Source organism: Pleurodeles waltl, chromosome 4_2, assembly GCF_031143425.1.
Source record: "Pleurodeles waltl isolate 20211129_DDA chromosome 4_2, aPleWal1.hap1.20221129, whole genome shotgun sequence".
In the NCBI taxonomy this organism is placed as follows: domain Eukaryota; kingdom Metazoa; phylum Chordata; class Amphibia; order Caudata; family Salamandridae; genus Pleurodeles; species Pleurodeles waltl.
Window position 1 is genome coordinate 7,797,880 of NC_090443.1, and position 25,515 is coordinate 7,823,394.

A 25,515-nucleotide genomic window follows, 5' to 3' on the forward strand; every position below is an offset into this window, starting at 1 on the left:
AGTCTAACTTTGCTAGTAGTACAGTTAGAATTTTGGTAAGTCTAAACTTAGACCAAAAGTCTAACTTTACTGCTAGTAAAGTAAGACTTTAGTTCTAACCTTAGAGTCAGATTTACAAGAAAGTGGTGCATCGGTCCCGGTGCACCACTTTTTTTGCCTCCCCCTTACGTCCCCTAGCCACACCATGTTTGCACCATATTTACAATATGGCACACTATGGCGGTCTTTACCTCAACAGGGTCAAAATCTTTGACTCTGTTGTGGTGCTTTTCTGCACTAACGTCAAAAATATAGACGTTGTGCAGCAAAGCATAGGGAGGCCCATAGATTATTATGGGTGTGTCACTTTAATGCCCGCCCAGAGAAGGTGTTAAAAAGTATGGAAAAAAATGGCAGAGTGAAATCTTGTAAGTTTCACTGCGCCATTTTTTCAGGCCTCCCTGCATCGGAACGCCCCCTTTGCATACATTATGCCTGGTGCAGATAAAATGTGGCACAAGGGTTTGAAAAGTGGAATGCATGGATTGCACCACTTTGTAAATATGGTGTGGGAGACTGGCCTCCTTAACGCCGCCTTAGCATCATAAAAATTACGCTAAGGCAGCGAAAAGGCAGCATTAGGGCCTTGTAAATCTGCCCCTAAGCTTTTAGTCTAAGTTTACCTTTGTAAATTGGGCTTTGCTGGTAGTAACGCTAGACTTTTGGTCCAAGTTTAAACGTTTGGTCTAAACATAGACTGAAAGTCTAAGGTGAGACCAAAAGTCCAAAGTTAGCTCAAAAGTCTAACTTTATTACTAGTAAAGTTAGACTTTAGGTCTAAACTTAGACTTTTGGTCTGAACTTAAACTTTTGGTCTAAGTTTACCTTTGTGAGTCGGGCCCTTTATCACTTACCCTTAATTCTCATGTTCTCATTAGGAGTGTAGTTTCCTGCTGAATATCATTTGATATTCTTTTGTCGCAGTCTGTGGCAGGTAAAATCTCTCAAACAGCTGACTGGCAACAAGATTACATCTTGGAATCCCATCCAAGTACCTCAAGTTTGAAGAGGGATCAGGTGATTAAGTGACTAGGGAAGGAATTCACCAATGACCCCTGACATACAGTTCCTCCTCTCTTTTGGACAGTCCAATGCTTAACGCTGACGTTGACTCTTTCTATTCAACGGCACCAATGCATCTCCATTATATAAACAACCTAATGATATGGTTCTAATAGCTGCCAGATGTTGTGCAAATTGCTGTCTACGTTTTCACGGGTATGACTTCCTTTTTAGCATTCCCATAAAGTGTTCTTAATTGTCCAAGCATTGCTGTGAAGCTGTTTATAAAAAAAACCACAATAGAAACAATCTTTGTGATTAAATATTAATCCTCTTTCATTTCTTCTAAGGGCCACAATTATGTTACTTTGTGCTTCTCTGCAGGCGAAGAATCGGTGGCTGGTGATTTAAACTACCACACCTACTGGTAGGTGTTAATCGTTGCCCACATCTTCAAATCTCTACATCCTCTTATCTTTCAGTAGTACACCAAAGGATTTCAATCACTTTACCTTAGAACGCGGAGTTTGATCCGATATGAGGCTTGCCAGTGTCTTTGTCAGAATTGATGGAACAGAGAAAAGTTGTCCTCCAGAAGACGAAGCTAAATCCTTATAATCTGAATTTGGTGAGTTTACCGATGGATCAGGTTTCTGAGGAAATGGCAGCAAATTAAGCAAACCCCTTTTTCTTCGTGCTAGAGGATTGGTGATCACGAAATTTACCTACAACAGATCCCAAGTATTATTAACAAAATCATTAATAATTTTATCAAATCTAAAACTTCCTGAGTTTATGGCTCAAGCTTTTTTTGTCTTCGGTAATTAAAAAGAAGTCAAACAACTAAGCACCATTTCCGACACAGTATTAAATCCTTTTTTTCCGTAACTGTTTCACGGGCATTGTTTTTCTAAACAGCAAGGCTGTTTTGTTCAAGCCACAAGATGAACTGTTCTCTGTATGAATACCAGAGACAGCAAATGGGATTCAATTGCCGTATGAAATAAGAATGAGATACAAAAGAAGGATTTAGGCGAGCACCACCTGAAGATATATTATCTTCATGCCTGTCCCTTTCTTGCTATACTGAACATCTGCAACACAAACAACTCTAACAGAACTCCTATCCATCTATGCAGATAATCCTAACACATTCTGAATGGTAATCACCCTTTTTTAACTTGAGAGAAGGCAGCTAGCAAGTATAAATATCAACGCATGAAAGCACGATAGAATATGATTCAACGATTCAACACACTATTTTGACAGTAGCGCCTACAGACATTTCATATTTCGAGATGTATCTGATAGGAGCAGAGCTCCCGGTTGCCGTAAAGTGGGTATATATGTGCGCTTCTGTGAGAAAATGTGGGTTTTCACCTCGCCTTTGTAGGACCATTCCTACAGCCTTTATCAAAGAGAAACTTTCTGGATAGGCCTAAGGATGGTGCTTTTGGACGTTTGTCTATCAATGTTTGTCTTATGTCACAAGCCTCGTAGGTTTAAATATAAAGCCAGTAATTGCACAATCCACACATGGGTGGAAGAAATGCAATTGTGTATTGTTCTGATGATGTTACTTTTTATTGGACACACAAGGGCAACCATGTCCATCTCAAACACAGGTGCAAAAGTCCATCATCCTGAATATGTTAAAGTTATGTAAAATTCCAGTTTTGCAATGGAAGGGATGCAGCATGTGATACATTCAGTAGTAGAGTTTTTGGAAGTTAAGCTATTTGCTGGTCCCACATTCAACCATATCAAATTGATTTTAAAACTCTGTTCAAGGATACATTGACATTCTTAGCAGTAATCAGCAGGGCCAAGGTGTTTGCAATGTTTTAAAAATTCATAGATATGTGGGGCGGCACAATGGGGACAATGTTTTCAATGTTTTCAAACAATAATTTCCAATATTTGTAATCTGCTTTTTCTGGATGCTCAGCTTTAATGATTGCCAGCAATGGTTTGTCAAATACAACACATTATGGGCCTGATTTGAGAAGGCCTAGCGCCACCTGCATGCATTGTGCCACTTTGTAAAGCCTTGCGCCACATTATGCCTGTGCCACACATAATGTATGCAAGGGGGGGTTCCCCCGTTATGGGGCCGAAAAAATGTCACACAGAAATCTGAGAGAGTTCCCTGTGCCATTTTGTTCGGCACTTTTCACGCCTGTTCAGAGCAAATGAATGGAATGGGCCAATATGTACTCTGCAGGAGTAGCGCCAAACTTTTGGTGCTACTCCTGCAGAGTACATCAATAGCATCAGGACCGCTGAGGCCAGTCGAATAAGATGACAGAAGAGAAAACAGGAGCTCAGTGTTGTCCCCAGAAAATACAGAGATTACACAGCCCGAGCTAAATATGAGATAGACAAAAAGTCACATTGAAAAGATCTCTAGAATTTCATTCCAGCTTGGAAATAAATCTGTGGGCCATCGGCATACATTTGGGGCCTAATTTACAAAGTTTTGGCACAGGGCAACATTGCAAGCCTTTTTCCTGTGTTGCCCTGTGTCAAAACAAAAGGGTAGGAATGTGCTATATCTACAAGATACAACTCATTCCCGTCCTTGTCCACTGCCCTGGTGCACAAATTACTGCATGCGCCAGCGCATTCCTGCACCTTCCTGCGTCTTCCTGCGTCTTCCTGCACAAAAACAATCAAGAGAGGCATGTTCTTACTTCTACACGTGCTGCAGAATGTTGCACACATAGAACGAGGAAAAAATAGGAAGAAATAATGTTATTTCTCCCTGTTGCGCCACCCCTGCCTCACCCCTGGGGTGGTGTAGGAAAATGACGCATTCCCAGGTTTCTGAACTCTTTTAAATCTGGGAATGCGTCAGAATCCATTGGTGTTGAATGGGAACACCCACAGCAACAAGGCCATGTAAAGCCACACAAAGGGACTTTGCGTGGCATTGTAGATAAGGCCCTGCAGCCTGCACTGCCGGTGCATCAAAAAGAAGTGACGCACCGGTGGCATAAGCAGTTTCTAAATGAGACCCTTGGTGAATAAAGTCATAGGAGCTGAGAATCTTAAAAAGTACAGCAAAGACGACATTGAGTAGCATAGATGTCTGTGGCAATCCGTGTGGTATTACATGTTTGGTGCAGGCCTTTCCTCTGAAGAAAAGGTGTAGTTTGACTTGGCAGGTGCGGTTAATGTCGAAGGATACAAACCACCTTAATGCTGTGTCACCAGCACCTGCTACTCTTGCCAGTCTTTCGAGAAGCACGTTTGGTCGATGGTGTGGAAAGTTGAAAAGATGTCTAAGAAAATTAGAGCACATAGCTTGCCTTGTTCCCTGTTTAGAATTATTTTCTCCATTCTTCCCCAAGCCCTTGGCACGGGATTAATTTAGAAGGGAGTATGACTCCCGCCAGAATGTAAATTGCTAGGTACCAGCTGCTTTGAGTGCTTTGTTGATAGAGGGAAGGCCTGAGATTGATATGTGATTGGAAAGACTATGCCCATCGGAAATGGATTACCTCAGGAATGGAGTATGGTAGGCATGTGAAACGGCTTGGAGAGAGGTCCTACAACAAGGGAAGAGGTAGATTGTCGCTGATAATTGGTGTGACAACATCAATACCTAGATTATTGAATTTGGCATTGAACAAATTCAGCGAATGGAAGGTTTTTTTTGAAGGAGGATACAACTTCTTTAAAAATCTAAAAATGGGTGACAACATTTAATATCTCATAATTTTATGAGAAGATAAACCTTACGACCACTCAAGCTGGGGCCTTTTTTTTGTAAATGTGCACAATATTTATTATAGCTAGAAACTTTCTGTAAATTACCCTATACATTAATGAGGTTTAATAGTTCCTACTATTTAACAAGTCAATTGCTTAATTCTAAGAGACAAAGGCCATGTTGCATATTAATGTACTTAGCAAATATGCTTTATTGCAATTACAATTCTGCTTTTGATATATTCTTACAACTAAAACAATCAGCCGCCCTTGAGATAGGGAGCATGCTTGGAGACCGTAGTAGGTCAGTATCCAAAGGAAGGAATAGTGAGGCTTTCTTCATCAACATCTCTCTATGTGTAGGAATACAAAGGAAATCAACACATTTCCGAGGCATGGCAAGGCACAGTTCGATGTAGACATTGACTCTCTGCACACACTCAGTGCAGTCTCTCCTGAAAAGGCTAGCCCACAATAGGATTGATTTGCATGATGTGGTTTCGGAATATCATGGAAGGAATAACAAGGTCACCCAATATCGTGACCAGAGAATATAGACAAAAATGTAGACAGGTAGGTATGTCTCTATTTTCTATAGCTAACTCTACATATACATATGTTGGGAATAATTAGATCTTCAAGGTACAGAGATGTGGAGGTAAGAATAGTAAATCTATGTAAGACCTGACACGCTGATGTAGTGTTTACCCTAACATTTTGCTTTTTCTACATGGCTTTACTGATTCTCTTTAAGTGCCTTTGGGGCCCTAGGCACTTTCCCACTGTGAAAATAGTGAGAAAAAACACACCCCTTCCTACCTATGCCACGAAAGTGGAGCTGACCCATATGTGCACATATACACACTGGTGTGCCCCTATTTACTTGGCCTGTCATAGCAGTCCTGAATGGGTGCACTGCACCTGTGTGGTGTCCTTTAACTTGTGTCTAGCTTGCCCCTGCAGGCCTGTGCGTGCGCTAGGGCACATGTGCTTATGCAGTGAAAGAATACCCATATGTCTTTTCACTACACATGAGAGCTGCTCTGCCCATAGGTGAACATGGCTATAGGTTACAACTGATCCTGAACTGCAACAGTGGATTGCAATGGTACAGCCTCATGGTGTTTACTATCATTGGATTCACCAGGACAAACCCCTTTCCATGGTAAAGGTGGTTTTGTCAGTAATACTCTAGAAATACCACTTCAAGCAGTGGGCATTTCTTTGTTCTAAAAAGTCACTTTTAGTGCTGTTTAATTCCAACTCCATTTCACTGGTGGTTGGGGAAAGCACATCTGTGCATTCCCCAGTGACAGCCATAAAACCTGGGCACTCAGAACGACAGGCCTCTGCCAGTTGAGGACCTGGCTGGATAGACTGGAGGGAGAGGTTTTGAAACTTGGCCTCTCAGAGCCAGATTATGGCCCCACTAAAGATAACGATCTGCATTCCATGACCCCATTGCAGGCAGGCCTGAAATTTAGGGGAAACATCTCTGGTTTAAAGAGGAACACTTTGGATCACCCCCAACTTCACAGGCACACGTCAGCATATCTACTGGTACCACACTTCAGCAACTTAGAGCTAAGCTTGCAGGAAGGTGGGACGGAGACACTGGACCACATGCTGCACACTGCCAGAGGACTCTGTTGTGCACAAGGAGTATTTACTGCCCCCAGGAAGGGACTGCGCACTTTTCCAACATTGTGATTGGCCTGAGCAAACTGGTCATTGTAGTGTGGCACTCTGAAGTATGCTCTCAAAAGGTACAACGGTGTGCCCCCTGTTCTTTCGTGGAGGTCTTAAGGACATCAAACACCTCCTGTGAGGGACCTACACCTTCTACCTGTGTTACCTGGAGGGTGGTGCCCTCATAAGTACACAGATCACTGTCGGGACTTCATCAGGCAGCCACAGTGCGAGTGCTGAAGTAAGTATACTATCTGGAGACTGGTTTTGCCTGGTGCGGTGCCTTCAAAGTATTACCCGCATTTCAAGGAGTGGGCACCTTCATCATGGGGTTATGACACACATAAACAGCTGGTTTGTTGTGAGTGGACTCACCAGTGCGGGACCCCGCGTTGCCTGCCTTAGTCGAGTGTTTTACATTTCTCTCATGCGACTCCCGACTGCACGCTCCTTGTGTACGGTGACCGTGTCATAGTTGATGACCCTCAGAACTGTGGGCCTCCCGGGAGCAGTGCCATATCCTAGCTCATGCGGCCCCACTGCACTTGCGTCTTTTGTGTGTGTAGCCAGATAATCTGGTGCAACTCAGGTCAACTCAGGTCATTGTGCTTCATTCCAGGGAGGTACGACATTGAGCACTTTGTGTTGGCAATCGGGATCGTCTGGTGCGACTCAAGTCATTGTGCACCAGAGGTTGTGCCTCACTCCAGGGAGTCACAACATTGAACGCATTGTGTTTGCGATCGGAAGTGTCTGATGTGACTCAAGTCATCGCACACCAGACATTATGTCTCATTCCTGGGAGGTATGGAAGTGGAAACCTTTTCATGTGTTTAACCAGATTGTCTGGTGTGGCTCAAGTCATTGCTCACCAGAAGTTGTGCCTCATTCAAGGGAGGTACGACATTGAGCACTTTGTGTGTGAAATCGTAACCTGTCTGGTGCAATCCAAGCCATCAAGCACCAGTCACTATGCCTCATTTCAGGGTGGTATGGCATTAAGCACTTCGTGCTTGTGATCAGAATCATCCGGTCTAACTTAAGTCATTGCGCACCCAACGTAGGCCCTCCAGCCAGGGAGGTACTGATTTGTATCTCTTTGTGTGCAACTGGGACTTCTCAAGTCATTGCACCACAGAGATTTCGCCTCATCCCAGGGAGGTGTGGAATATTTGGTAACAATTGTGTATTAGAGTGCCTGAACCAGCTGGGTGGCACTGTGACCAGCATGTGGCCCCCAACGACTCTCCCTGTGCTTTGCAGACCTGGGTCCACGCCTGAAGGCACGTGGCGGACATCTCTCATTGAACTTCCCGAGTGGTAGCCAAACCTCCATTTGTTGACTATTATCTGCTCAGCTGGTATTTTTTCCTTTCCCCCCATATTGTCCCAGAGAGCCTGAACAAAAGTGACTCCGGCCCTGCGCGGCTTAGCACCCGGGGAAAGGCAAGTGGGAGGGTGTAGGAAGGGGCTGGGCCCAAGGTGGGGTTGGTGAGCACAGTGATAGCTAACCTGCTAAATATCAGTGCACCGCATTAGGGTGCAGGAAAGAGTGTATGCAAGTGCCTATGTTATGAGCTGTCTGATATCCATGGCACCACTTGGCAGTGCAGAGTGAATGTGTGAGAGCTATTGCGGGTGATTGTTACACCATACTACAGTGTTGCCAGATATGTTAATTCTTACCAGAGGATTTACATGGTTGACCTTAGATTTTACTTGTGCTGCCCAGGCCATGGAGCTAATCTAAAGTGTTGCATTTCTCTATATGTACATATTACTGCTATTATTGTTAACCAGGGGGCACCCTAGAACTGTGTATAACTGAGTTGTGGTAATCTCTAGGGTGGGTCTCATGCTGACAACGCTTGGCACCTCATGTGAGTGCTGGTAGGGAATGTATAATTTTTCTCACGTGTGCATACTGCAAATGTTGTTTTAACACAGTTGGGTCTAGTACTGGTGATTCCTGCTCAGAATTACATGTTATTCATGCTCTGTTAATTAATGTGTGTGTTGAATACAAAACATATTTACATACACCTCGTGTGAAATCTCTCTAGTGACGTTCAGCGTAAATGTTGTGTGGTATTGCTGTGCCATTGCTTTAGACATTGCTCATGTGATAAGTCTGACTGCTCTGTGCCAAACTATCCAGGGGTGAGTGCAGGTTGTATGGGAGTGGTGAGTTCTGCCTGGCCCAGCCCCAGCAAACCAGAACGCGCAGCCTCCAACAATCTATATCTTCCTATGTGCAATTACCTTCTCAATCTTTTGGTATTTGATAATTTGGTTGCTATAATATATTACTTCAATATTTCCTCCTTCATATTCCATTGGACAATCAATTGTGTTCCCACCAAACGATGATAACTCATTGCAGGCCTCTATTCTATTCCCTTACATAGACAGAAAAAAACGAAAACGCTTTTTGCTTGCACTAACTCCATTATGTTTCCTTTTGCCTCTAGGCAACACTCACTTCAGTATTATATGCATTTCCTAAGACTCCAACAGGGAAGTCACATCAATGACTCCTCTTATTTGCCCTTTACAGATACACATTCATAGCTCATTGTACAGTTATTAAGTTTAGGCTTTAGTTACCCACCCTCTGAGAGAAACTTACCGAGGTCTTCTTACTTTCTATGAGGGTGGTCACATAATTCTTCTTATCAATGTCTTTAGCTGGTGCAGAAGTGAAGACATAGATTGATGAATACTGTGGTGTTGACCCAAGTGACAGCTGGAAGATTTGAAAAGACCTTAAATACAACTTTCACTTAAATCCATCAGATACAATATAATTCATTAAGAGCTTTTTATCATTAGGAAATCCTTAACATTGAAAGTCATGACGATCACAATAAGGACTATTTGATGTGCTGCTATAAAACCCAATAAAGATGGTTTAAAAAAATTAGAATAAAGATCGCACTGATGAGATCAAAAACGGTTGCCTTCAATTTCCAAAATATTGATAGGCAAAGGATATGAAGAATTAGGGTACAAATTACTAAGAGTACCAGAATCGACAGTTTTTTTTAGTAGGTAACAATAAGTAATAAAAGTTTGTTCCTATACCGAAGGTACTGTAAACAATGGCGTAGCACCCAATGACAGTGACCACCCCCACCCGCTGGGCAGAATCTCCTGACTTTTAGAGATATTCATGGGCGTTTAAATGGTTGATATGACTAGGGTGCCCTCTTGAAGGGTCGGGCCCCTTCGTCACTGCAGGGGCCTTTTTTACACCCATAACTGTAGTGCTAGAGAGAGTCACATCGCATAGCGCTTGAAGTGCAGGGCCAGGTATGTTTGGTAACAGATGGCAAGTGCGTGCAGGACAAGGATCACAGGATCCAGATTTGAAAACAGAAAGTAGCAGTGGGGTTGTTTCAAGTGTGAGAGACGAGAAATGAAGGATAGACTGGGATAAGCAGGAACAGTAGAATTAGATGGACAACAGAATAAGTCTTCGGAAAGAAAAGAATATCGGATGTTGACTACTATACCACATGGGAGTCATTTAGGGGTCGCTAGGAGTCGCAGCTGCGACCCCTGGCACTGCCTTTGCGAACCCTGGCTTCTGAGGTGGCAAATTCAGTGCCAGGAACACAGTGGCAGCTCCTCCTTTTGGAAGTCAGTTGGGGCTCCTCTCTCTTTGTTTTCTGTCACTATTGTATTACACTAATAGAGAAAAATAAAATATTATTCACTATTAGTATAATAGAAATGTGAATATGCCCTTCCATGGCAGCTGAGTTAAGTAAAATGCTTTTAAATGTATTTTGTGTGCGTGCTTGCGCGGGAGGGTGTGTTTGTGTGAGAGAGTGTGTGTGTAAGTGTAAATTTTTATGTATATGTATGAGTCTGTAAACGAAAGTGGAGGTCAAAAGGTGCATGATGTCACTTCCGCTACCCCTGGCATTTTGGTGAATTGACGCCCATGCTATACCGTGGAAAATTCAAACAAATAATCACAGAGCGATTGTGAAGAAACTATTGGCCAAATTTACAAGGCGTTAGCATGGTGCAACAAGGAGGAATACTTTTATTACTTCGCATTTGTGCTTTTTCCATGTGTTCTGCATTCTGCAGAACTCAAAGAAAGAGCAAAAGGCCATGAATGATTGTTTATGTGCAAGAACGTGTCCGTTCCTGCAGATAAACAATCATTCAAAAATGACGATTTGGTACTTCTATGTGTGCGGCATTACAGGTATGCTGCACATATTGAAGTGCCAAAGGGACACCTTCCTGCGCGTAAACAATCAATCCCCTCAAGGCAGACACCCTTGCACTATGGTGCAAGGAGGAAGCTAAATTGAGCACCGGTGCAGGGGGAAACACAAGGTTGTGCTGTGTTGTACTAAATATGACACATCCTTACCTTTCTAAAATGATGCAGCGTGGTGCTGCAAATTTTGGCGCAGCACTGCACTGCGTCACTTTTGAGAAGATCTGTCCCTATGTGGCTTTTAGAGCTAGATGGCTTTGAAGAGTTAATTATAATGGGAAACTTTCCTTGGGTTGACTAGAAGCCAAAGCAATACGCCTAGCAAAAAAAGGTAGACCAAGCAAATCTTATTTGGCTACAGGATAACCTTAAGGCAGACTCCAGTTCGTAAGAAAATACATTTACGAATTACGTACAACTTGCTTGTGAGGTGGTGGAGCAACACACTTTCACAGTAGTCAAAGGAATGTGACATCCAGGGGCATATTTACAAGCCCCTAGTGCCACCGCAGCGTCACTTCTTGTGATGCTCCGGTGGTGCTGTGCACTGCATCATATTTACAAGGTGGCGTTAAGACACTTTTTGTGGCTTAATGCCACCTTGTAAATACGGCTCCTTAACACGCAGCACTTTGCGTGAAAGTGGTGTTCAATTTATGTTGCTGTGGGCATGCCACAGAAACACCCATAGTAGTTCGATGCTGCCCCAGATTTACAAGATTTAGTAAATCTGAGGCAATGCCAAAAACTAACACCATGCCAGTGGTGGCATGAGCACGGCACAATGAGGAGAAATGTTTTCATTTCTGCTTGTTTTTTGCTCTTTCTATGTGTGCTGCAGAATGCAGCACACATAGAAAGAGCAAATCCCCATTGAATATTGTTTTTGTGCAGGAAGGTGTACCTTCCTGCACAAAAACAATCTCCCCCCACAAAGTAGCCATCCTAGCACCATGGCGCAAGTGTGGTTGCATTGACGCTTGGCCACAAATTTAGCACCGGTGCAGGGGGAAACACAGGGGTGTGCCGTATTCTTGCTAATTTGGTGCATCCCTGTGTTTTTAAAAAGACGCTGCGTGGCGCCACGCCACTTTATTGCAAATATTCCCCCCAGTTTTAAAACCAACTAACATCTGTAATAGAAGATCTACGAATTTACATTTGGGCATGGGAACAATGTGCACAGGACCGTTTCCTTTATGGAATCTCCCACTATATAAGCCCTCCTTTCCCGTTTTGACTGATTTTGCCACCTCTGAAGCTAGGGGTTGCAGAGGCAGTGCCAGATGTTGCAAGGGGCAGAGCAGGGGTCACAGCTGAGACCCCTGGCGACCTCTAAATGACGTCCATGGTCTTAATGGGTTAATTGGCTTTCTTAACTTTGCATTTTGCATAGATAAAACATAATAAACCATTTTCAAAAAACAACCACACATAATTTTGCACAAGGATGAGCACTTTTGTATACATCAGAGCTGCACTTCCACTCTCACAGAGTTTGCCTGCTCATTACACATTGGCAAATACAACACCCTGGCTCTCTGAGATGCCCTGTAGTATACAAAGTAATTCATTTAAAAAACATGTTTGTTTCTGTGGCAGATAGTAATGCTGCATCTCACCAAAAGTGCAGATAAACACATGCCTGGATCTTTGCCACCAGCCTCTGGTTTTAAATTTGCAACTTTAGTCTTGAAAATGTCAGCATCTTCCGTAAGGAATACTGGTCCAAACCCTGAAATGAGAGAAGATCAGATATTTCTCATTGTTCTACCAGGTCGAGGGTATAAATGATTGTTCCTCAAAGATCAAGCAACCAAATGTTGTAATATAATCTGTGAGCATTAGAAGTAGTTTCTAGCCAAGGAAAAAATTGGGGCACATGAGACTATGGGAAAGATGTATGTAGGTTTGGCTTTGCAATTTCCTAATAGTGAATCTTAGCTATTCCTTATTAGGAAATCACAAATTGTGATGTATTACTGTGTGTTTAACACTGTTTGCGATTTACAATGGGGTGACAAATGACCAACCTCATCAGCATTCATGAGGCTGGTCGCAATTTGCAACCCCGTTGGGAATTGCCTCACTCAGAGGGATGGTGGCCTGCTGGGGACAGTGGAGCACCATGTCGGTGACTGCTTCTTAAATGAAGCAGTCTTTTAAAATGCTGCTTGTTTTTCTTAAAGGAAAACATGATGCATTTCAAACAAAAAAATGCACTTGCACTGCCATGTCCTGAGCTTGCCTTGCCATCTGCTTCCCCTACCAACATAGCTACAGCCTCTGCCCATGTCTGCTATGCTGCCTGCTTCCCCCTCCATGTGCCTCTTACTCTATTGAGAGATTATGGTGACTTCCTTCTGGATTTCCTGTCACAAGCTGTCATACCCGAGGACAGCTCAGACAGTCCCTCTTGATCAATAAAGCTAAGGAGTATCCTTACGATTGTGTTCGAGAGAAAGGGTGCTGTGCTACTGCCCACAGTAGAAGAGACAGAAATGACAGGTTGGACCTCAGTGGAGATGAGGTTGCTGCTCTGCTGACACTACAGAGAAATTCACTGTGTATACTTACCTGCATATCTAGGTCAGCTAATCTGTTTCCGTGAATGGAATCTTCTCCCTTAGTTTTCAGTATGGGAGCTGCCCATCTTACAGAGATGTTGTCGTGTTGGCTCTCATTCTACCTATAAGACAGCTGGATTCGGGAGGCAGCACCACCGTATTGTAGGGAACTGAGTTCAATGCCACACTATGGCCCTCATTATGAGTCTGCTGGTCTTGAGACTGCCAGACTCAAGGTGGCGGTCGGACCGCCAGGGTTGTGGCAGTCTGGCTGCCACATTACAACCATGGCAGAGCCACCATGGTCAGACCGCCGCCACTGCCAGGTTGCCACCAGCCGGCAGCCTGGCGGTTCCGGCGGTTGTAATCCACCAGGGCACCATTGCAAGCAGGGCTGCTCTCCAGATTATGAGGTCTCATACCTCCAGCCTTTTCATTGCAGTTCCACCGCCATGGAAAGGCTGGCAGAATGGGGGTGTTGGGGGCCCCTTGGGGTCCCTGCATTGCCTATGCACTTGCCATGGAGAGTGCAGGGGCCCCCATGCACAGCCCCGTCTCGCATTCCACTGCCTTAATTACGGGCAGTGAAATGCGCGACAGGTGCTGCTGCATCTGCCGCACCACCACATTGCCACCAGTCGATTATGAGCCGGTGTCAATGTTAAGGCCCTGTTTACCTCTGGTGAACTCCTAATAGGGTCGGCAGTATTCAGGCCGCACAGGCAGCTTGATGGCGGTACGAGTTTGGCGAGCGGCTTGTAATGAGGACCTAAGTGACAACTGTTGGCCTAACCCTTTCAGCCAGCTAACAGTAAAACACCAGTATCCAAGAAAAGAAGTGATATGTGCCAGCTGGGCACTTGACATGCTGATTTCTCAGGGAAATCGTGGTGGAAGAGATCTTATCCTTTTCTCTCAGTTCCATTTGTCTCACCCAGGCAAAGGACAAACAGAAGCAGAACTTGGTTCACTGTGTTTTATTGAATCAACTGTATCATATATGTATGGGAATTCCTATCTACGCCACTGAAGTACTATATTAGAGCACAGCAGTGTTAGCCCTTTTCCACCCTTCAGGACCCTGGGAAGGCACCATCCCCCATACCTGAATGTGGTAGTAGCAAAGAGGGTTGTTGGTCTACCAAGGGTCCTCCCCCATGCAGACATTAAGTCTCAGCAGACAGTTGCAAGGAAATTTCAGCATTCAGTGGCAGTTTCTAACTGAACTTCCCTCAAGCATATGGGGGGGGGGAGAGAGATGTTTTATAATAATTCAGCTGGTGTTCTAAGAAAACTGCCCTAACTAGAAATACATATGTTTCTGTGAAGTGGCAGAGAATGTGATGTTATACCTTGTACCAACAACATTGTGTACAGCCTTGAGCAGGCAATGAGCAAAGATGTTGTGCTAAGAAATGAAAATAATTCCTAGGCAGAGTGAACAACAGATATAAAAACAGAAATAAAAACATCCCTGCAAAATGAGACTTCTGCTAAAATAGTAAAATTAATTAAAATTAATTATTACTAGGCTAAAGGGCACAAGCTGCGGGCCTCTGACTAAAATAACATGCCCATAAAATGATGCTAAAATAACCTCATGACAATGTAGTAGACTTTATTAATCATTGGTTTGTGACCCATGTCTGCTCCCAATCTCAGCTTTTCATCAGACTGTCTATCGCCCAGAAGTCTGTCTTATGACGGTAATGCCTGTAATGAGGATTGGCATTTCTGATGTACATTTACACTGTTTATCTGCTTTGATCCCTATAAGATCTAATTGTCAATGGAACCCGTGTAGTGCTATCAATAGCAATAAAAACAGAACCTGCCATATCGTGCATTCTTTTGGGAATTAAACTCACCTGTTGAGTTGAAAGGCACCAGTACGTAGGTTGATGGCTCGGTTAATGTTCCTTTTTTACTGTCCACAATCGAGAACACATTCTGTTTTTTTGCTGAAAGGTCACCTGTAGAAACCTCTCTGGTGTCTATGACACAACTCCAAACTCCTCCTGCTTCTAAGTTTAGTAATCTGTAAGAGAAATATATGACAAAAAAGTGAGAACTCTTGAACTTAATGTGCTAAAACACATACAACAACAAACAAAATGATGGTGGAAGGAATGCCTGAGCTAATATTAGCAATAAATTATAGCTCGGAGCTACATCCCTGTAGATCTTTTTTCCCACACTATGGTGGTCATTACGACCCTGGCGGTCTCTATCGCCAGGGGTAATGTGGCATCCGTACCGCCAACAGGCTGGCGGTACGGAGGCCCTTATTGTGACCGTGGAGGTAGTGCCGCGGTCGCACCGCCGGGGCCGGCGGTTTCCCGCCGTTTTAGCCCCGGCGGTGATAATCCGCCAGGGCAGCGCTGCAGGCAGCGCTGCCCTGGGGATTATGACCCCCCTACCGCCAGCCTGTTTCTGGCGGTTTGCACCGCCAGGAAGAGGCTGGTGGTAAGGGGTGTCCTGGGGCCCCTGGGGGCCCCAGCACTGCCCATGCCACTGGCATGGGCAGTGCAGGGGACCCCTAACAGGGCCCCGACCAGCTTTTCACTGTCTGCATAGCAGACAGTGAAAAGCGCGACGGTGCAACTGCACCCGTCGCACGGCCGCAACACCGCCGGCTCCATTAGGAGCCGGCTCCTATGTTGCGGCTCATTCCCGCTGGGCCGGCGGGCGCAAACTTGGTTTGCGCCCGCCGGCCCAGCGGGAATGTCATTATGGGGGCTGTGTGAGTGCGGTCGCTTAGGCGGCCGCACAGCGGTTACCGCCTGGCGGGCGGCGGTAGCCGACCGCCAAGGTCGTAATGACCCCCTATGTGTCTCTAGATAGAGACCTCCCATATGCAAATCAGTCCTGCTCTATTACGAATAGCGAAGTCCAGGCTTGGTTCCCCTCCAATGAGCATCTACTGACATCACAGGCACAGCCCAAAGGATGGCACTTTTGTCAATATCGTTAATTGCTGAATACACTCTAAAGTGCCCAATCCATAAATAAAGGTGGAGGTGTTATGCTACTTAGACTGCCGTGAGTATGGACCTCTACCTGATAGAAACGGATGGTTAATGTATGTCGCAATCTTAAGGAGGAACTTTTATTCCCTCCGTACCTTCCCTTTGGTTGTTTTTTATATGTGTCACTTAAGCATAGGTGAGCACATAGGGCCAGATGAAGGAAGCCTTTTGCGCCTCGCAAACAGTGAAAAACGCAGTTTGCAAGGCGCAAAAGGCTTAACGCGATGCACAACCTCAAATTGCGAGTTGGTACCCACTCGCAATTTGAGGCTGCGACTCGCAAATAGGAAGGGGTGTTCCCTTCCTATTTGCGACTGCATCGCCATGCAGAGTTGGTTTGTGACCGTGAATGCGGTCGCAAACCAACTCGCAGTTACCATCCAAAACCAACTCGCAGTTACCATCCACTTGAAGTGGATGGTAACACATTCGCAAAAGGGAAGGGGTCCCCATGGGACCCCTTCCCCTTTGTGAATGCCAAAATAAATATTTTTTCAGAGCAGACATTCGTCCTATGGACCACTGCCTACTCTGAAAAAAACTAAACCAAATGGTTTCGGAATTTTTTCTTTTTGCAGCTCGTTTTTCTTTAAGAAAAACGGGCTGCAAAAAGAAAAAAAAACTGCTTTATTAAAAAAAGCAGTCACGGACATGGTGGTCTGCTATCTCCAGCAGGCCACCATCCCTGTGAGTGCCTAGACTTGCTATGGGGTCGCAAACTGCGACCCATCTCATTAATATTCATGAGGTGGGTCTTTGCGACCCCATAGCGAGTCGCAGAAGGTGTCTGGGACACCTTTCTGCATCTCGTATTGCGAGTTGCATTTGGGGAGTACGCTATTGGTAGTTCTATACCTACCTACATCTGGCCCATAGTCACTGATTTTTCTATTTTGCGTTTTTTGTGTGAAAAAAATGGTTTGGGAATACATCAACAAACCCCATTTTCAGATTTTCGTCTCCCAATTGTATCATCTCTTAGCAAATTGCCAAGAGGTGTTTTACTAATGGACAGCTTTGCTCAGTTTGATTAATTTACATAGAGTGTCAGGAACTCCCTGCAAAGGGTAACCCTGTATCAAGTATATGGGATGGTGGCGTAATTCTGGCTCTGTCACTGTACACATGTGTTGTTATCCCCCGCGAAATTTAAGATGACAGTACAGGCTACCCTGGAAGACAGGGTTCTGGGTCTCAATTATAACAACTGTATATTTTACCATTGGTGTCCTGGGGCCTCCCTAAGGAACTCCTAACTTGAAACCAGGTACACCTTTTTACCACTTGACATTCTGGGCAGAGAGGCAGGTGCAGAGCAGTACAAGGCTCCCTTAGGGTAGGTGCTGTGGGCTAGAAACTCAGCACTCAGCAACACAACAAACACCACTTAATAAATCACTGCCCAGACAGTGTTTTTTTATGAAACTGAAGAATACTTTGTCACACACACTACTAAATACTACACATAAATTGAAATATATATGCAATAAATGGCAGGGGCAAATACCCTTAGTGACCCTAAATGTACACTGGACCCCAGGCACTGGAGCATTTCTAACAGTCTGTCTATCGGCAGGCCCCAAAGCATAAAAACACCAATACCCAGCTCCCATATGTCTAATACCCTATAGTGGATACCCTCTTAAGGCTTAAAACCATTGCCTTAAGGATGTTTTTGGGACTTATAATTTCCTGGGAGACTTATTCCACAAATTAAGAGGGGAGCTAATGTGTATGTGTTGGGGGGGGGGGGGGCGCTGCTAACGCTTGGTTGCCACAACAATAAGCTGGCCTTCCTGTGGTGTTGTTGTCTTCTTGGGACACCACCAACAACGTATGTCATTTTTAGGTAAAGCCCAGGCAGCGCGCATGCGCTGTCTGAAAGACTTGTTGTTCTGAATAAAGGACTTTGCTCCTGCCTGCTTCTTACCATAGGTTAACTGAAGCATCACTCTTCTTTGCTGCCTCTTAACAGGTTTGCAAAGCCAATACCTCACTTCCGTTTTTGGCAGAGGAGCACCGGCTGAGTCCTCACACTTTCAATTGTTTATCTGTAGTTTTCAGGAACTAATTTTTTTATTGCTTTTCTCTTGGCTCATTGTCTGCTTTCATTTGCACAACTGCTCCTCCTGCCATTGGAATTTCTGCGTGTAACACTTAATGAATTTCGTTCCAATATTAGTATATGTGCTGCCGAAGCGAGCACAACTACAGCTGTGAACAGGCTGATATATAAAGTCTTCATTCCTAAACATTTTAAAATGAGGGTGTTTATTCAATTGTGAGTTCACCAATAGCTACTGTGACATGTGTAATGTTTGGTCACTGGTGAATTGTTTACACTTGTTAGAAATGGGGTGAGTGAGCAAGGACCCTCACTCTAGTCAGGGCAAAGGGGAAACACACCTGGTTAACCTCCACTCACCCCCCTGGTAGCTTGGCACAAGCAGGCGGGCTTAACTCAGAAGCAATGTGTAAAGTATGTGTACCAACACACACAGTAATACAGTGAAAACACTACAAAATGGACACCATACCAGTTTAGAAAAATAGGCAATATTTATCAAAATCAAACAAGACCAAAATGACAAAAATCCAACATACACAAGTTAAAATATGAATGTTCAAAAGAATAAGAGTCTTACTCCGTAGAAAACAATGGAAACAATGATTTTGCACAAAGTACCTGGTTTGTGTAAAAAATAAAGCCACACGGGCGAGCGTGCATCGGAAAAGTCAGCGATGCATCGATTCCTTCCTCACATGGGAGGTTGTGCGTTGTTTCTTCTCCAGTTGGCGATGTGTCGTTTTTCTCCTATGCAAGAAAGCGATGCGTCAATTCCTGGATGGATCACCTAGGATCCATACAGGGTTGGGTTGACTTTGACGCCCAGGGACGATGCGTGGAAAATGCGGTTGAACGGTATTAGAAAACCACGCTGCATGGGGTTTGCGTCATTCTCAGCAGAAGCAAGTGGGTGTTGCACATCGTTTCTCCAGCCACAATGCGTTGATCTCCCAGCCGCAATGCAGGTGGAGCTTCAATTTCAGCCGCAAAGCTGGCGGCACATTGTTTATCAGCTGCGTTACAGATGGCGCATCGAAAATATCCCCACACAGCGTTCTGTGCGTGGATTTTCAGCTCTTGTTCTGCCAACTTCTCCTTTCAAGGGCCATGGGACTGGATAGGGCACCACTAGGCAGTGCAGAAGTCTCAGCTGGCAGAGGAAGTCTTTGATGGCCCTGAAACTTCAAAACAGGAGGCAAGCTCAGTTCAAGCCCTTGGAGATTCTTCTCAAGCAGGAATGCACAACAAAGTCCATTATTTGTCCCCTTTCACAGGCAGAAGCAGCAACTGCAGGATAGCCCAACAAAGCACAGTCACAGGCAGGAGCAGCACTTCCCCATAGCTCTTCAGCTCTTCTCCTTGGAAGAGGTTCCTCTTGAATCCAGAAGTGATCTTGAAGAAATCTAAAGTCTGGGGTTTTGGGTCCATTACTTATACCCCTTTCTGCCTTTGAAGTTGGCAAACTTCAGAGGGGAGTGCCTGTGACCTTGCCCAGGCCAGGCCCCAGACACACACCAGGGGGTTGGAGAGTGCATTGTGAGAGGGCAGGCACAACCCTTTCAGGGTATAAGACCACTCCTCCCTCCACTATAGCTCAGATTGCTCATTAGGATATGCAGGCTACACCCCAGCTCCCTTTGTCTCACTGTTTAGAGGGGATTCACAAACAGCCCAACTGTCAAACTGATCCAGACAGGGAATCTACAAACAGGCAGAGTCACAGAATGGTTTAAGCAAGAAAAAGCCTACTTTCTAAAAGAGATATTTTTAAACTAACAATCTAAAAACCAACTTCGCTAACAGATGTATTTTTAAATTGTGAGTTCAGAAACCCCGAACACCATATTTCAACCTGCCCTCAAAGCGAATCTACATTTTAATAATAATTAAAGGCAGCCCCCATGTTAATCTATGAGAGAGATTGCCCTTGCAACACTGAAGACTGAATTTAACAGTATTTCACTGTTAGGACATGTAACACACATTAGTACATGTCCCACCTTTAACATACACTGTACCCTGCCCATGGGGCTACCTAGGGCCTACCTTAGGGATGCCCTACATATATGAAAAGCTAAGGTTTAGGCCTGGTAAGTGGGTACATTTGCACATACAGACACTGCAGTGGCAGGTCTGAGACATGTTTACAGGGCTACTCATGTTGATGCACAATCAGTGCTGCAGGCCAACTATTACCATTTGATTTACAAGCCCTAGGTACCTCTATTGCACTGTACTAGGGACTTACTAGTAAATCTAATATGCTAATCATGGATAAGCCAATTACAGATACATTTTACATAGGAGCACTTGCACTTTAGCACTGGTTAGCAGTGGTAAAGTGCCCAGAGTATAAAAAACAGGAAAAACAGAGTCCACACATCAACAACCTGGGAATCAGAGGCAAAATGTTAGGGGAGACAACGCCAAGGATGCCAAGTCTAACAAAACTTTAACAAAAAGTCTTAGGAACAACATTACTTTTTCACTCTATTGAAAATGCAGACATCATGGTTATGCATATATTTTTGATGATGTCACGAGAAGACGAAACATTTCGTATTGAAAAGGAAACTCGTACTCTCATAAGACCTAGAGATATGACTATGACGGAGGTGGAGATCAGTGCAATTAGAAATTTCGGCCATTTTGGAAAGGCGATTGTTGTGTGAAACAAGCACACACACTTAGTGCTAAAAATGGAAGAATTACTAATAAGGGGCTTCACAGTATCGGTTTTGAAGTAGTCTGATTTGTGATTCTGCAAGTGTAATTTACTGCAAGGCATGCCGAAAGATCCTCCAGGGTGTTCATTTTAATGGATTAGTTTATCCGTTTTCTTTGCCAATATTGTAGAATGTGCTCTGCTTTCGACTTTTTTTTTAGTACCTTTTAGATTGCCAAACTTGCCTCATGCCATCAGCCTATCCGGCAGCAATGGGAGATAAGCCCTACCTTGAAAAGGTACCTCAACACTTACTAGATGTATTTCTTACTTGATCACTTCAAGAAACCATAAAAGATTGAATTCATTTCCCCATCAGTACACCTTCAGAGGGTGCGCACCATCACAAAGAAGCTGCAAAAGCGGCTTCAGCGTCACAAAGGAAGCACTTTTCAACTTTCACTAGCTTGAGATGATGCATGGATGTAGCAGCCAGAGGAAGAGAAATTCCCCGCGAGCATATGCCTTGCCTCTTCCTGTGAGGTAAACATTGGTGCTAGTGCATCTTTTTCTCATATTTGATCCATGTTCAACAGGACATTGTACAGCAATGTCCTCTGATGATGCTGTCCTGGGCTGTAAAGTGTTTCTTGCGAGGACAGATAAGCTGATAGGAAAATGCTAAATTTGTCATTACAGGAGCAGGCACTTTGAGCAGATTAGAAAGAGTAAGGAGGCTTAGGTGCGGTTTACAAGTTGCAAAGAACACATCATTTTTCCTGATTGTATATAGCAATACTTGTTGACTGACAGAACCATCTCCTGCGTGCGCTTTCCAATCTCATCTCGAAGTTCTCTGTTCCTTCTCTCATAAGCAGCGAAATTACCACAGTTTGTTAGTTATTTATGTGAACGGCATCACATAAGAGAGAGGTACACGGGGACACATGGGCTGTCACTGAGGCAGATGCTTCTTTAGAGATTGCGTTTGTGTTTTGTGCAGCATCTTGTAGGAGAAGGGATGGTGGGAAATGCTGAGAACTGCAACCAATCAAGGAAAGTCTATACAACTGTCTGGAGCCACGCTTTCTGAGAGCGATGCAGCTCTTGACATTTAAGGCACATTTCCCAGTGCTTTTCAAAATCTAAAATGAATGTATGATGGAACAACTAATGCGAGAACCACGCGTGCCTGAACAACGTGGTCGAAAAAACGACTGCATTGTTACCACGAATGCCCAAGCATGCCTTTACAATGATTTTTCATTGTAAAAGCATGCCTAGTAAAGACATTGTGGAAATGGCATGCAGGGTTCTGGCATGCCACCCTCCACCTGCTCTAAGGCCCAGAAGTACCCCACCCCTAATACTAAAACTACCTGACCCCCCAACCCCTGACCCTAAAAACAGAACCAACCCGACGCCCCACCCCCTAAAAACAGAACTATCCCCACCCCGCCCTAAAAACAAAACTATCCCAATCCCCCACTCCTAAAACCAAAACTACCCCAACCCCCCTGCCCCTAAAAACAAAACTACCCCAACCCCTTTACCTCGCCCCTAAAACCAAATCTACCACACCCCCAAAAACAAAACTATCCTGACCCCCACCCCAAGCCCTTAACCCACGCAACCATCCCTAAAACTACCCCCAACCCCACTTACCTGACCACAGCCTCTCCCGATCCACTCTGTCTTTTTCTCTGCCTTAACCACGCATATGCGTGGTTAAGTCAGAGAAAAATGGATTCTTGGTTCATGCAAGCATGGGTATGCTTGCGGTGTTCACGGCATCATTCTTCTGGAGTCGTTGTTGACAACATTTTCCGATAATTCCAGCTTGGTGGGGTTGGCACAGACAAAAAATTTTTAGAAAAGTTTGGGTCCATTGAGGTTGGAATTTATGTGTAATTTTATTGAGTGAATGTAAATGGCTGTTTTAATAATTAAGAGATTGGGGTATTTAACAAAAGCACAATTACATGGGTATTATGTAGACACCTGAAGGATGGTAAGTTCATAGCATTTTTGAAATGCTATATGTACAGGCATATTTTGGTTGAATCCTGGCATCTTTATCCAAATAATGACTTATTTGAGCAATAGAAATGGCATAACTGAGGAGGACCCTGGCATAGTTAGCAGTAATAATTGAGCAAAATGAATGCACATTCAGCACAGTACCCAGGCATGTTTGAGCTTTCTTCCTCTGACATCCAACAATGCTCCTAGCACATATCAGCAGAATGGTGATTTTAAGTTTAACCTAACACTAAAAAAAACAAGGCATATTTTAGAAAAAGAGTTGTGTTGTGCTTGAGCAGTGTCACTAGCATGTCTGAGGGATATTTTCAGAACCTCCAACACTTGAAGTACTAATATGACATAGTCCACAAACTCTTCTGAACATGCGTGCATGGCATAACTCGAACCCAGTTCCATACAAGTCAGGCTGTCCTGCATATGGCTACTTTGGCAAAGCATTCAGCTCAGCCTTGCAATTCATCAACGAACAAGACTCCAGCTCTATAAGTGGTGATAGAAGTCTGTTTTTATAAATGACAAGTAATAAATATAGAATTAGTTGAGCCATATACTGCCTTGTTTAAGAGAACTCTTATAAATGTGATGTACAAGGCTGACACTAAAAACATCACCCAGTGAAGAAATTCTGATTACAATTTTTTAAAGTTTTTTTTGAGGATTTTCTAATTTAATCCACCTTTATCCAACATTGTCTGCTTATCCATATCGGTTATCGCAGAGAAGAATGTAATTTCTTTGAATGAGACACTGAGCACAGGGCTGTCTCTTTTCGATGTTCATGGTGTGTGGTTTTGTGTGTGTGTGCATGACAAACCCAGTCAAACACTATGGCCCTCATGACAACATTGGTGGTAAAAGCCACTTACAGCTGTGCAGAAGACCTCCAACACACCGCCGCGGAAAACCGCCACAGCTATTATGACCCACATCTCGGAATCCAAAAAAATTCAGACACCCACACAAGTCCGAAAACAAAACCTCCACCGTCACGCCAATAGAAATACGCCCACACTATCACGACACACGAATCCACGCGGCGGTCTTTCAACCGTGGTATTCCATTGGCGGTACACACCGCCACGCTCAAAATACACACACTTCTACAAAACACCGCCACATTGGACAATTCAAAATACACACACCTGATACACATACACACACCACTCCCACACACTCATTACAATATAAAACACACACCCACATCACCCACAAACCCCTACAACTGATATTACAGAGAGAAGGCCAGAGACACCACCATCCACAAACTAGCATCCACAGGCACATAACACCATCACCCACACAACTTCCACGCACAAAACACCACACACCACTACATATCACCACACTTAACACCACACACACCACCCCACACATCACCTACACCACCCCATGGCACGGCAAAGACACCCCAGGTTTTCAGAGGAGGAGCTCAGGGTCATGGTGGAGGAAATCGTCCAGGTAGAGCCACAGCTATTTGGATCACAGGTGCAGCACACCTCAATTGCAAGGAAGATGGAGCTATGGCGAAGAATAGTCGACAGGGTCAACGGAGTGGGACAACACCCAAGAAATCGGGACGACATCAGGAAGTGGTGGAACAACCTACGGGGGAAGGTGCATTCCGTGGTCTCAAGACACCACCAGGCAGTTCAAAGGACTGGCGGCGGACCCCCACCTCCTCACCCACAACTAACAACATGGGAGGAGCAGGTCTTGGCGATTCTGCATCCTGCGGGCCTCGCAGGAGTCAGTGGAGGAATGGACTCTGGTAAGTCAAACCTTTAACTACCATATCCCCCACCCTACCTGCATGCTATCACATACCTCCATCCTCGCCCCCACCCCTATCACTCCAACTCCTCACAAATGTACCAATATCACAAACCACCCATCCGAACACCAAGCCCTGCATGCAACACCAATGCATGGACACCCATCACTAAAGCATGCCCACTGCACATACCCATACACCCCCTAAACCATCATCACACAAGCTCCCACACAGGAATGCAAGCACTGGGGTACACACTCACCCACCCATTGCACACCATGACACACACAGATGCAATAATCATGCCTTTACACCCCTGCAGGACCACTACCCAATGTCACCAGACAGGAGGGACCAGACATCTCCACTCCACCCACAGAAGAGGCTCACAGTGATCAGAGCAGCTCTGTCCAACTGGATCTAGATGACCAGTCCGGACCATCGTGGGCCTCGGGACAGTCGGTTCCCCTCACACACGCACAGGCCACCACAGACCTTCCCCCCTCTGGAAACACCAGCACAGCACCCACCCAGCGGACCCATACCTCCGTCTCCAAGACACGTCAACCAGCTGTGTGTCCACCACTACAGGGAACCCAGGATAACCCACCACCCCCACAACAACAGGGACCTGGGGGCAGTGGCAGTGGGCACACGGTCCAGGGGACGGAGGCCCAGGAACACA

At 44.7% G+C, this 25,515-nt stretch overlaps 1 protein-coding gene across 1 annotated transcript in view; it reads right to left on the minus strand.

Moving 5' to 3' along the window:
• The window catches only part of LOC138292040 (von Willebrand factor A domain-containing protein 7-like), a 344,708-nt gene that overhangs the window by 99,805 nt on the left and 219,388 nt on the right, over positions 1 to 25,515 (minus strand). Inside the window, exons 7-10 of the mRNA XM_069230371.1 lie at positions 15,120 to 15,289; positions 12,307 to 12,419; positions 9,074 to 9,190; positions 1,554 to 1,766 (exon numbers count right to left, since the gene is read on the minus strand). Coding sequence (XP_069086472.1) covers positions 1,554 to 1,766; positions 9,074 to 9,190; positions 12,307 to 12,419; positions 15,120 to 15,289 — 613 coding nt within the window. The remainder of the gene's footprint in view (positions 1 to 1,553; positions 1,767 to 9,073; positions 9,191 to 12,306; positions 12,420 to 15,119; positions 15,290 to 25,515) is intronic.